Source organism: Equus asinus, chromosome 24 (assembly GCF_041296235.1).
Source record: "Equus asinus isolate D_3611 breed Donkey chromosome 24, EquAss-T2T_v2, whole genome shotgun sequence".
Taxonomy (NCBI): domain Eukaryota; kingdom Metazoa; phylum Chordata; class Mammalia; order Perissodactyla; family Equidae; genus Equus; species Equus asinus.
Window position 1 is genome coordinate 69,755,214 of NC_091813.1, and position 12,775 is coordinate 69,767,988.

The 12,775-nt window shown below is 42.2% G+C and overlaps 1 protein-coding gene across 13 annotated transcripts in view; it reads left to right on the top strand.

The window, feature by feature from the left end:
• Nucleotides 1-12,775, top strand: part of ECT2L (epithelial cell transforming 2 like) — a 108,727-nt gene that overhangs the window by 53,959 nt on the left and 41,993 nt on the right. For all 13 annotated transcript variants that reach the window (XR_006517971.2, XM_070496341.1, XM_070496339.1 and 10 more), the window contains one exon: nucleotides 10,892-10,978. Coding sequence is in view for 12 of the 13 variants with exons in the window: in XM_070496341.1 (XP_070352442.1) it covers nucleotides 10,892-10,978 (87 nt within the window). In the remaining variant the exon portion in view is untranslated. The remainder of the gene's footprint in view (nucleotides 1-10,891; nucleotides 10,979-12,775) is intronic.

Below are 12,775 nucleotides of genomic sequence, written 5' to 3' on the forward strand. Positions count from 1 at the left end.
CGCCAGGGTTCTCTAGAGAAACAAAACCAATAGGATGTAGAGAGAGAGAAAGAGATTTTTTATAGAGAATTGGCTTATGCAAGTCTGGAAGCGGACACGTCCTCAGATCTGCAGTGTGAGGAAGCAAGCCTGAGACCCAGGAGACCTGATGTTTCAGTCCAGGTCCAAAGGCAGGAAAAAGCCAGTGTCCCCGTTTGAAGGCTGTCAGGCAGGAAGAACTCTTATTCACAGGAGGGTCAGCCTTTTTGTTCTATTCAAGACTTCGACTGATTGGATGAGGCCCATCCATCTTGGGAGGACAATCTACTTTACTCAGTCTACTGATTTAAATGTTACTCTCATCCAAAAACACCCTAACAGACACATCCAGAATAATGTTTGACCAAATGTCTGGGTACTCCATGGCCCAGTCAAGCTGACATATAAAACTAACCATCACAAAAGACTTCTCAGGCAAAGGTCAAATCCCCATCTTCCCAATTCAGTTCCCTAAGTATTTATAGGAACTAACCATGTGCTAGGCACTGCCCTAGACCCTGGGAATAGATGGAAAATAAAGACACAGTACCTGCCTTTGAGGTGGATGAGGCCCACACATAAATAGATGAGGCGGTGTAATTGGTGCCTGTCCACAGAATGCACAGGAGGGATCAGGGACACCAAGGCAGGTCTTAATCCAGACTCCCTTTCTGCCTTTCAGAGTCCTTTCACTTTATTATGGCAGCCACTATCTCTTTGAGACTCTTGGAGCTTATACTCCCAGACGGTGGATGTGGCCTCTGCCCATCCTTCAGCCAGTGAAAGCCTTTGACCAGTGGACCCAGGCCTCTGGTCGCACCCATTCCTCTTCGGTGCACCAAAGGGATGTTATTGCCAACAAGGGGTCTTCTACTTGTTGCAAGACCAGCCAACAGTCGAGAGGCAAGGCGGTAGGAGAGAAAGGGTTTTTATTAGAGCTTGCCAGCAAGGTGGAAGATGGGGGACTAACGTCAGAAGAACCGTCTTATAACTGAAAAATCTTGAGGCAGTTGTATAGGGCAAATGGGCTAGAAAAGGGGTTGTTGGAATGCCGACCATCTGGTGTGGCAGACCTCTAGATGCCACATCATCTCTTTTTCTGTCACAAGTCATGGATACCAGCATAGGGTTTTCTTCCTAGAGGTTGTTACATTCCTGAGGAGATTTAAAGAACAAAGTTATCGCCTTATGCCAGCAGGGTGGTTTATGCGTAAGCTGGGGCCATAAAACTAATAGAGCATGCACATCCCCTGGAGACAGGCACTTAATTATTTAGGCTACATGCAAGCTAAAGCGTTTATACAGGGGGTGTCTGGTGAGTCAGGGTCATACATAGTTCCAGTGTGGCTTCTTTCTGAAAGATGGCTTCCCTCATGCTAACTTTTGACTGTGCCTGTCAGTAAACTCAGTGGCACTAACAGGAGTGATCAACATATAACCACATTACACACATTCCAGATTCTTCCAAAGTCCTTACAGCATCTGGGGCATTCTTGACTCCCTGGGAACCTTATTGGGGTTCTTCCATCCACCTTTATACATAAAGGTGAAGCTGTCACCCCTAACCATGGACATACAGACCCCAGAAATGCCCCTCTTTGGAGAAAGAGAACTTGAAGACAAAACTGTAGGTCCTTCCTCCTTTAAAGTGTGAATTTTACATTTGAAAGACATACTATTGGTGAGAACCATTTCTGGAGTCTCTGACATCTGAAGGAAGGGTTACTTGGAGCATTTCCTCTCAAACACTGTCATTCAAATAAAATCTACACTGAATTAAGTTTTTCCAATCTGTTGTTCACCAAAACATCAAATCACTTTATTTTTTTTTTTTAAGATTTTATTTTTTCCTTTTTCTCCCCAAAGCCCCCCGGTACATAGTTGTACATTCTTCATTGTGGGTCCTTCTAGTTGTGGCATGTGGGACATCGCCTCAGTGTGGCTCGATGTGTGGTGCTATGTCTGCGCCCAGGATTCCAACCAACGAAACACTGGGCCGCCTGTAGCAGAGCGCATGATCTTAACCATTTGGCCACGGGACCAGTCCCTCAAATCACTTTAATAAAATAATGCAGAGGGGCCAACAGAGGACATCCAAACACAACACAGAAAATGTCTGAGAGACCCACAGAGCCACATGACAGAGGGTGCAGAGGCTGGAGCCCCCCTTGGAGGAGGTGGAACTGGGTAAGAGAAAACTTTGCTCCCTCCCCAAAGAGTGTGATCCAGGACTGTGCATGGCCTCCAAGAGGGAAGGAACAGGGAAGGGGACATCCATTCGCAGGAGCATCAAGGCTCCTCGAGGTCCCATGCAGCCTGGAAGGAAGCTCTCTACTGGGGCAAGAGCTTTTGTGGGGGGTGACCTCATCCAGCCAACACCCCAGGAGAGCAGATAGTGAGAGCAGAGCGAGAAATCCCCAAGAGCACTCAGGAGAAAGCGCCCCTCCCCACACCCACCCAGTGCAGCTCCAGCATCTGTAGTCCCAGTGGAAGGCAGAGGGCTCAGAATATGCTGCTCTTAACCCCTACCCAGTGGCAACAGGTGGTAACTGTGACCAAGTAACACCAGGATGCAAAAAGACAGAGCACTCCCGTTAACAATATCAAACATTATACTAGATCTCCAGACCAGAGAGAAAATGACAAGCACCTAGAAATCAGCCCTGAGGATGCAGAAGTGTGTAATCTAAATGACAAAGAATTCAAAGAAGCTATCATCAACAAACTCAGTGAGGTAAAGGAGAATGCAGATAAACAGTTTGAGTTCAGGAGCTATTTCACAAAAGAGATTGAAACTATAAAGAAGAAGCAATCAGAAATATTAGAGATGAAAGACACAAGGGAAGAAATAAAATATGGATTCTTTGACTGCTCAAGCAGACATCATAGAGGAGTGAATCAGCATAATCGAAGATAGACATGTTGAAATGCTCCAAACAGAGAAGGAGAGAGAACTAAGACTAAAAAGAAATGAAGAACGTCTCTGAGGAATAGCTGACTCAATTAGGAAATGTAACATAAGAATTATAGGTATTTAAGAAGGAGAATGCAGCAGAAAGCTTGTTCAAAGAAATAATAGTAGAGAACTTCCCACAGCTAGGGGAGGAGATGGAAATCCATGTGGAAGAAGCTATCAGATCTAAGGGCAGCAAGGCAGAAGAAAATAACCTACAAAGGAACCCCTAGCAGGCTTTCAGTGGATTTCTCTGCAGAAGCCTTACAGGGTAGGAGAGACTGGAATAACATATTGAAATCTTTGGAGGACAAAAACTTTCAGCCAAAATACTCTATCCAGGGAAAATATCCTTCAGCTATGAGGGAGAAATAAAAACTTTCCCAGACAAACGTAAGCTAAGGGAGTTCGTAGCCATGAGACCCTCCCTATAAGAAATCCTCAAGAAGGCCCTCATGCCTTAAAAAAAAAAGGGGGGGGGGGGGAGAAAAGGATCACAAAACACAGAGTAAGGAGATAAATAGGGAGACAGAATCAGAGCAGGATAGCAAATACTCAAGTATAGCATTAAAGACAAAGGGAAGGAAAACACCAAAAACAAAGATAATCTTGTCATTTTAACCACAAACTCACAACACAAGAGGGAATAAGATGTGAGAAAAACAACTTAGGAGGAGAAGAGGAAAGGGACTGAATTGGTTTAGTTTAAGGAAATAAGAGGCCATCAGAAAAGGGACTATCTTATCCACGAGATTTTGAATACAAACCTCATGGTAACCACTAAACAAAAAAGCAAAACAGAGACACAAATAATAACTAAGGAGAAAACAAAGAAACACAACATAAAAAACTACATAACTCGACTGGTAGACCAAAATACACAGGACGAGAAACAAAGGAAATGCAGGAGAACCGGAAAACGAGTGATAAAATAGTAGCATTAAGCCCTCATATATCGATAATCACCCTAAACATAAATGGATTGAATTCTCCAATAAAAAGACATGGAGTGGCGAGATGGATTAAAGAACAAGATCCAACAATGTGCTGTCTCCAGGAAACACATCTCAGCTCCAATGACAAACACAGGCTCAGAGTGAAGGCATGGAAGATGATACTCCAAGCTCATGGCAAACAAGAAAGCAGGTGTCACAATACTTATATCAGATAAAGTAGACTTCAAGATAAGACAGCTAAAGAGAGACAAAGAGAGGCAGTATATAATGATCAAAGGGACATCCCATCAAGAAGAAATAACACATAAATATCTATGCACCCAACCAGGAGCACCAAAGTACATAAAGCAACTATTAACAAACCTAAAAGGAGATATTAATAATAGCACAATAATAGTAGGAGACCTCAAGACCCCACTCACATCAATGGATAGATCATCCAGACAGAAAATCAACAAGGAAACAGTGGAATTAAATGAAAAGCTGGACCAGTTGGGCTTAATAGACATATATAGAACACTCCATCCAAAAACAGCAGAATACACATTCTTCTCAAGTGCGCCTGGAACATTCTCAAGGCTAGACCATATGTTGGGAAACAAGGCAAGTCTCAATGAATTTAAGAAGATTGAAATAATAACAACCATCTTTTCCAATCACAATGCTATAAAGCTAGAAATTAATTACAAGAAAAAACCTGAGAAAGGGACAAAGATGTGGAGACTAAACAACATGCTATTGAACAAGAAATGGATCATTGAAGAAATTAAAGGAGAAACCCAAAAATATCTAGAGACAAGTGAAAATGAAAACATACCATACCAACTCATATGGGATGCAGCAAAAGCCATATTAAGAGAGAAATTCATCACAATACAGGCTTACCTTAACAAACAAGAAAAATCCCAAATTAGAAATCTCAAACAACACCTAATTGAATCAGAAAAAGAAGAAAGCAAGCCCAAAGTCAGCAAAAGGAGAGAAATAATAAAAATCAGAGCAGAAATAAATGCTATTGAAACAAACAAACAAAAAAAGGCAGTAGAAAGGATCAATGAAACAAAGTGCTGGTTCTTTGAGAAGATAAATAAAATTGACAAACTGCCATCCAGACTTACAACAAATAAAAGAGAGAAAGCTCAGATAAATAAAATTAGAAATGAAAGGGGAGAAATAACAATGGATACACAGAAATACAACGGATTATAAGAGAATACTATGAAAAACTATATGCCAACAAAATGGACAGTCTAGAGGAAATGGATAAATTCTTAGACTCTTAAAACCTCTCAAAGCTGAATCAAGAAGAAACAGATAATCTGAATAGACCAATCACAATAAAGAGATTGAAACAGTAATGAAAAGCTTCCCAAAGAATAAAAGCCCAGGAACAGATGGCTTCCCTGGGGAATTCTACGAAACTTTCAGAGAGGATTTAATACCTATCTTGCTCAAGCTATTCCAAAAAATTGGGGAAGATGGAACACTACCTAACACATTCTCTGGGGCCAATATCACTCTGATACCCAAGCCTGACACAGACAACACAAAAAGGACAACCACAGGCCAATATCGCTGATGAACATAGATGCAAAAATCCTCAACAAAATATTGGCAACCCAAATACAGTAATACATCAAAAGGATCATACATCACGATCAAGTGGGATTTATACCAGGGACGCAGGGATGGTTCAACATCTGCAAATCAATCAATGTGATATACCACATCAGCAAATTGAGGAATAAAAACCACATGATCATCTCAATAGATGCAGAGAAAGCATTTGACAAGATCCAACAGCCATTTATGATAGAAACTCTCAATAAAATGGGCATAGAAGTAAACTACCTCAACATAATAAAGGCCAAATATGACAAACCCACAGCCAACATCATACTCAATGGGGAAAAACTGAACACCATCCCTCTGAGAACAGGAAGAAGACAAGGATGCCCACTATCATCACTCTTATTGAACATAGTACTGGGGGTTTTGGCCAGAGCAATTAGACAGGAGAAAGGAATAAAAGGAATCCAAATAAGGAGTGAAGACGTGAAACTCTCACTGTTTGCAGAAGACATGATCTTAGATCTAGAAAACCCTAAAGAATCCATTGGAAAACTATTAGCAATAATTAACAACTACAGTAAAGTTGCGGGGTACAAAATCAACTTACAAAAATCAGTTGCACTTACAGAATACAGAAAGAGAACTGAAGAATACAATTCCATTTACAATCGTAGCAAAAAGAATGAAGTATCTAGGAATAAATTTAACTAACGAGGTGAAGGACTTATACAATGAAAACTATAGGACATTATTGAAAGAAATAGATAATAACATAAAGAAATGGAAAGGGGGGCTGGCCCCGTGGCCGAGTGGTTAAGTTCGCGTGCTGTGCTGCAGGCAGCCCAGTGTTTCATTGGTTCGAATCCTGGGCGCGGACATGGCACTGCTCATCAAACCACGCTGAGGCAGCGTCCCACATGCCACAACTAGAAGGACCCACAACGAAGAATATACAACTATGTACCGGGGGGCTTTGGGGAGAAAAAGGAAAAATAAAATCTTTAAAAAAAAAAAAAAGGAAAGGTATTCCATGCACGTGGATTGGAAGAATAAATATAGTTAAAATGTCCATACTACCCAAAGCAATCTACAGATTCAGTGCAATCCCAATCAGAACCCCAATGACATTCTTCATGGAAATAGAACAAAGAATCCTAAAATTCATATGGGGCAACCAAAGACCCCAAATTGCTAAAGCAATCCTGAGAAAAAAGAATAAAGCTGGAGGCATCACAATCCCTTGCTTCAAAATGTACTACAAAGCCATAGTGATCAAAACAGCATGGAACTGGTACAAAAACAGACACACAGATCAATGGAATGGAACTGAAAGTGCAGAAATAAAACCATGTGTATCCAGACAGCTAATCTTCGACAAAGGTGCTAAGAACATACAGTGGAGAAAAGACGGTCTCTTCAATAAATGGTGTTGGGAAAACTGGACAGCCACATGCAAAAGAATGAAAGTAGGCCAGTATCTCCTGCCATACACAAAAGTAAACTCAAAATGGATCAAAGACTTGAAGATAAGTCCTGAAACCATAAAACTCCTGGAAGGTAATGTAGGCAGTATACTCTTTGACATCGAACTTAAAAGCATCTTTTCCAGTACTGTGTCCTCTCAGACAAGGGAAACAAAAGAAAAAATAAACAAGTGGGAGTTCATCAGACTAAAGAGCTTCTGCAAGGCAAAAGAAACTAGGATCAAAACAAAAAGACAACCCACCAATTGGGAGAAAATATTTGTAAGTCATATATCCAATAAGGGGTTAATCTCCATAATATATATATGGAGCTCACACAACTGAATAGCAAAAAAACAAACAGCCCAATCAAAAAATGGGCAGAGGATATGAACAGACATTTTTCCAAAGAAGATATACAGATGGCCAATGAACACATGAAAAGATGTTCAACATCACTAATCATCAGGGAAATGCAAATCAAAATTACACTAAGATACCACCTTATGCCTGTTAAAATGGCTATAATCACTAAGACTAAAAATAACAAATGTGGAGAAAAGGGAACCCTCATACACTGCTGGTGGGAGTGCAAACTGGTGCAGCCACTATGGAAAACAGTATGGAGATTCCTCAAACAACTAAAAATAGAAATACCATATGACCCAGCTATCCCACTACTGGGTATCTGCCCAAACAACTTGAAATCAACAATCCAAAGTAGCATATGCACCCCTATGTTCATTGCAGCACTATTCACAATAGCCAAGACATGATTGGATAAAGAAGATGCAGTACATATATATACAATGGAATACTACTCAGCCAGAAAAAAGACAAAATCATCCCATTTGCAACAACATGGATGGACCTGGAGGGAATTATGCTAAGCGAAATAAGCCAGACTGAGAAAGACAAATACCAGATGAGTTCACTCATATTTGGAGTATAAACAAACACATGGACAAAGCAAACAGTTCAGTAGTTACTGGGGGAGTGGGGTGGGGGTGGGCACGGGGGGGTGAAAGGGAGCACTTATGTGGTGACAGTCAAGAAATAATGTACAACTGAAATCTCACATTGATGTAAACTATTATGAACTCAAAAAAATAATAATGCAGAAAGTTTAGGCTTAAAGTTGCCTCATTGCTGGAGATGAGGCCTGCCGGTGTTACACCACCTGCCAGTAATAAAACTACAAAATTCAAAACTCCTTAATGTCTAGGAATTTCTTTGATATGTATAGTTTTTAATCCAATTAGAAAAAATATGTTAGGTTCTTATTTGGTTTTCTATTATTTAACTCTTAAGAGTTTATGGACAAAGCCCAGGAAACAGAGTTGGGGACCCCAGGAGGAAAAACTACAGCTTAAACGTATGTGCTGAATTATGATAAAATAGAGAAGCTGAGTTTCTCCACACGTTGGGGTTTATTTTTAAACCTGCTGCAGTTAATCCAGAAGAGCATACCAACCCACAGCCATAGGAGTGGACTGGCCTGGCTTCTCCTGAGAGACGACTGCTTTAAAGGCCCTTCCACAGGGGCTTGTGTAAGGGGGCTTGTCTGCCAAGTCCAGGACCAGACACACACACACACATATAGGTGTATACATATACAGATGGATACATGTATAGAACTCTCTGTATCTATCTATCAATCATCTATCATGTCTGTCAATCTATTTTATCAATCATCTATCAATCATCTATCATTATCTATCATCTATTTATCTATCAATCATCTATCATCTATCCACCATCTCTCTGTCTCTCTCTCTCTCTCTATATGTATCATCTATCCATCTATCATCTATCATCTATCAATCACCAATCATCTATTATCTATCTATCATCTATCATCTCTTTCTCTCTCTATATATACCTATCATCTATCCATCTATCATCTATCGTCTATCGTCTATCATCTATCTATCAATCACCTATCATCTATCTATCCATGTATCATCTATCTCTATACCTATCATCTGTCCATCTATCATCTATCAATCTATCACCTATCTATCATCTTTATCATCTATCCATCTATCATCTCTCTATCTATAGACCTATCATCTATCCATCATCTATCGTCTATCATCTATCAATCTATCACCTATCATCTATCATCTTTCTCTCTATCTATATACCTATCATCTATCCATCTATCATCTATCTATTAATCTATCACCTATCTATCATCTATCTATCCATCTATCATCTATCATCTATCATTCTATCACCTATCTATCCATCTATCATCTATCAATCTATCACCTATCATCTATCATCTATCTGTTATCTATCTATCTATCATCTCTCTCTCTCTCTCTCTCATCTTGCTGCCCAGTCAGCACCAACTCTGGTTGTTTATAGTGTTGCACTGATATATTACAACTGTGATGATGGGTTACAGCCAGAATCATAGCTGGTCCTGAGTTCTACCTGTCATTTCACAACCATTTCTGTCCCCTAATCCAGGCTGCTGAGTGTTTTCTAGGAGAAGCACCAGCAACAACTAGGATGTCTCTGGAGGATGCAGTGCTCTATCCTGGGGAAAATTCCTACCATGTGATCAAAGGTCATGGAGAGAGACAGATGAGGCCCATCAACCCAAAATAATCATTTTCTTATAAATGTGCAAAGTCTGTTGCCCCTGTTACTTCCTCTGAATTCATCCGTAAAAGCAAAATAAAGGATGGCATCTTAATCTAAAAGTAGGCTCTAAAAATCCTAGTAATTAGGTGTACAATATATGAGAGATGTATAATAAAACGAGAGAACTTGCCATTTTGGGGTTCAAACAAAATTAATATGCCAAATCAATTTCCTATCCACAAAGAAAAATTTATTTTTAAAAAACAGCTGCTTCTGAGCCAGAGGTGAAGCAAAGCCCTAGTGTGGACAAGCGGATTCTGAGACGCCGGGGCGGTCGGCGCTAAGGCGTGAGCACGCGTGTCGGCCTGCGCAGTACCGACTGGTTGAAACATAAATAATCAGCGCTGTTGTCACTTGTGGAAGAAGAGAGTGTTCCACTCATGGGAACTCTGAGTTATTTTGTCGAAAGTCAAAGCAGGTTTTCTCTCCAGCATGAGGGGGAGCGCGCGCCGGGCTGGCACGGGACGGGTGGGGGGCGACGAGCGAGGCCGCAGAGGCTCCCGGCCAGCAGGAACGGCCGCGGACGCGAAGGAAAAATTCGCTTTTGCCTGAGTAGAGGAGGGCGGGAGGAGCCTTGGTTAGAAACGATGTTGCGGCCGGCCTCGCCATCGACACCGCGGGCGCGGGCAGCCTCGCCTTGCGCTGGGAGGGCCGCGTGATGACCGCGCAGCAGCGCCGACGTGCACACGCGCTCCGCTGCGGAGAGGACCCTGGGGGGCTGCAGGCAGCGCGTGCAGCTGTTTTTTTTAATGTGCTAATTTAGACGGAAGCCACAAGAACATTTAACAAGGAAAAGTGAAGAAAGAATAAACCATATTTAAATGTGGAAACAGGTCTAGAAAGGGCGTGTGAATTACTTCTGACACATTTTCATTAGGTGAATGAAGAAAGGGGTGAATTTTATAAAGTGCTGTAAGTTTTTTCTTCTGGCTTCTTACACTAAGAAGCCTCTGTGCCCTCGGCAGCCGGAGCTGTCTCCAGCAATGGGTGGGGCTCCAGCAGCCTGCGCGGCTGCCGAGGAGCAGTAGCAGGCCGGCTCCCAGGGAAAAGGGGTGCCCTGAATTTAGCTTCTCAAGTATAAGGTAGTTCAGAGTAAGCTAGGGTTATTTTTTAAAACATAATTTGCTTTAAGAGAGGCAGCAAATTTGTCAAGTGCTTAATTCATTGTGTCTAGAGAACACTGTCATTAGGGCTGAAAGCAGACACTTCTGGGAGCCTCATGTGGGCACTCAGAGACCCCACCCTCAATAACCAGGTCTGCATTTACTCCTCAGGAAAGAAATGTCATGGAAGACAATCCTCAGGACAAAAAGTCAAGTCGCAGCCAAAATGATCCAAACTTTGAGGTGCTGGTTCAGCTGGTAAGTCAATTATTACATAATAAGAATTTTCCATTTGTTTTGCTCCTGACCAAAAAAAAAAGATTCAGCTTTTATTCTGGTTAGTTCTCCTTTTTCATGAAAATTTCCCTTAGGGGGAAAAACCCCAAGGATAATTGGGAGGAATCCAACTGGTAGATTTGTCTTCTGAAGAAATTCTGGACTGAGAAGAAGCTGAGCCAAGAGGGTGTAGGGCAGCATCTTGGGCCAACAGCAGTCTCTGCTGCTCCACGCCTTTCTAACGTGACACGAGGACAGCATTTAAGGAAGGGGCGCAGGGGCACAAGGCCCACAGTTCCCAACTGACCCACAGCCCACAGGCCGACTTCAAATGTCACGTCTAATCAGTGTGGCTCTCACGGCTCCATCCTTCCATGTAGAAAGGGGAGAGTGTGCAGGAGCCTGCAGCGTAAGCAGGGGCTTGTCCTGTCCGCTGTGACGCACAGCATGTGCGTGTGCTCTCATTCTCCAACACACGCACACACTTGTTATCACACTTCTTTCCCTGAATCCTGTAAAGTAGATGTTAGTGACCAGATTGTACGGGCGAGGAACTAAAGTTAGAAAAGTTAAGTGACTTCCCTAAGGTCGAACACCTGGGAGGAAAAGAACCGGGAACCCTGCTCCCCACCTCCTCACCCTCCACCACTGCCTCACAGCGCGGGGCAAACTGCCCTCCCGCTGCGCAGCAGACGCCGGCTCACGGGCACAGCCTCGCTCACCCCAAGCACACCCAGGATCAGCAGGGAGCAGGGGCTTTACACAGAGCCATAGACACCATGGTGTCATCCGGCCGTCGGCGGTAACACCTGATGACATGTAAGACAATAATGCACAGTTTGACAGCTGAAACCTTAAGTCAAAATGATTACAAAGGTTGGATAACTCCGATATTTTTAAAAAAGCGTGTATGTAAATACCCATAAAAATATACTATAGGTTGCAAGCAAACTGCCAACTGAGCTGCAGATGTAGTTTCCGTCATGGATGAGTCTAAATCTGCATTGTATGCAGACCACGTGTTTGAAAGATGGCTCTTATCTGAGAGCAGTGTGGTTATATATTTCCAACAGGGTGAGTTTTCTGATTTTTCTCTTAAATTACTTTTTACACTTAAATTTTAGTTCAGGAGATTGTGGTGAAGGCCACATGGCACTACCCTTAGTCTTGTCATATTTTATTTGGGGCAAACTCGGTGCCGGAGGTAACAGAGGAAATGGTGTTCTAAGAGGATCAGCAGTTCTAGGCTCAACCACAAGGCCATCAAATTTTAAACATTTAAATACTGCAATCGTTTTCTATTGTAAAGACATTTATTTTACAATGTTTGAAAAGTACAGATAAAATAAAGAGTTGCCTAGTCCCAGTAATGAAAATTAATTTCTCCATATATGAGCATAGCACACACCATATCAGGGTGTGGATTTCTCTACACCAGTGCATGATTTTCCTTCTGCATTAGAAAATAAAACAGGATTTTGCACTCAAGAAAACAGGACGTCTGGTACCTGCTCCCTAGGGAGATAGTCCAGTCCCTAGGCAGGCACTTTCCCTAAATGCTGGCAGAAGAGCGTGAGTTTCAGTGTTTTATTACATGCCAGTGGGAAGCAGTCCCGGATGGGAGGACCAGCTCGTTTCAGTTCTTTGGCCTGCAGAGTAGTCAGTAGCACACTCTGGGAAAAGAAATAGGACAACGAGGAAGAGTGGGCAGCTCACAAATGTCCACGAGCGCAGGACTCTGTCCTCATCATTGTGTAGCTAGAAGCGAGCACTGGCTCG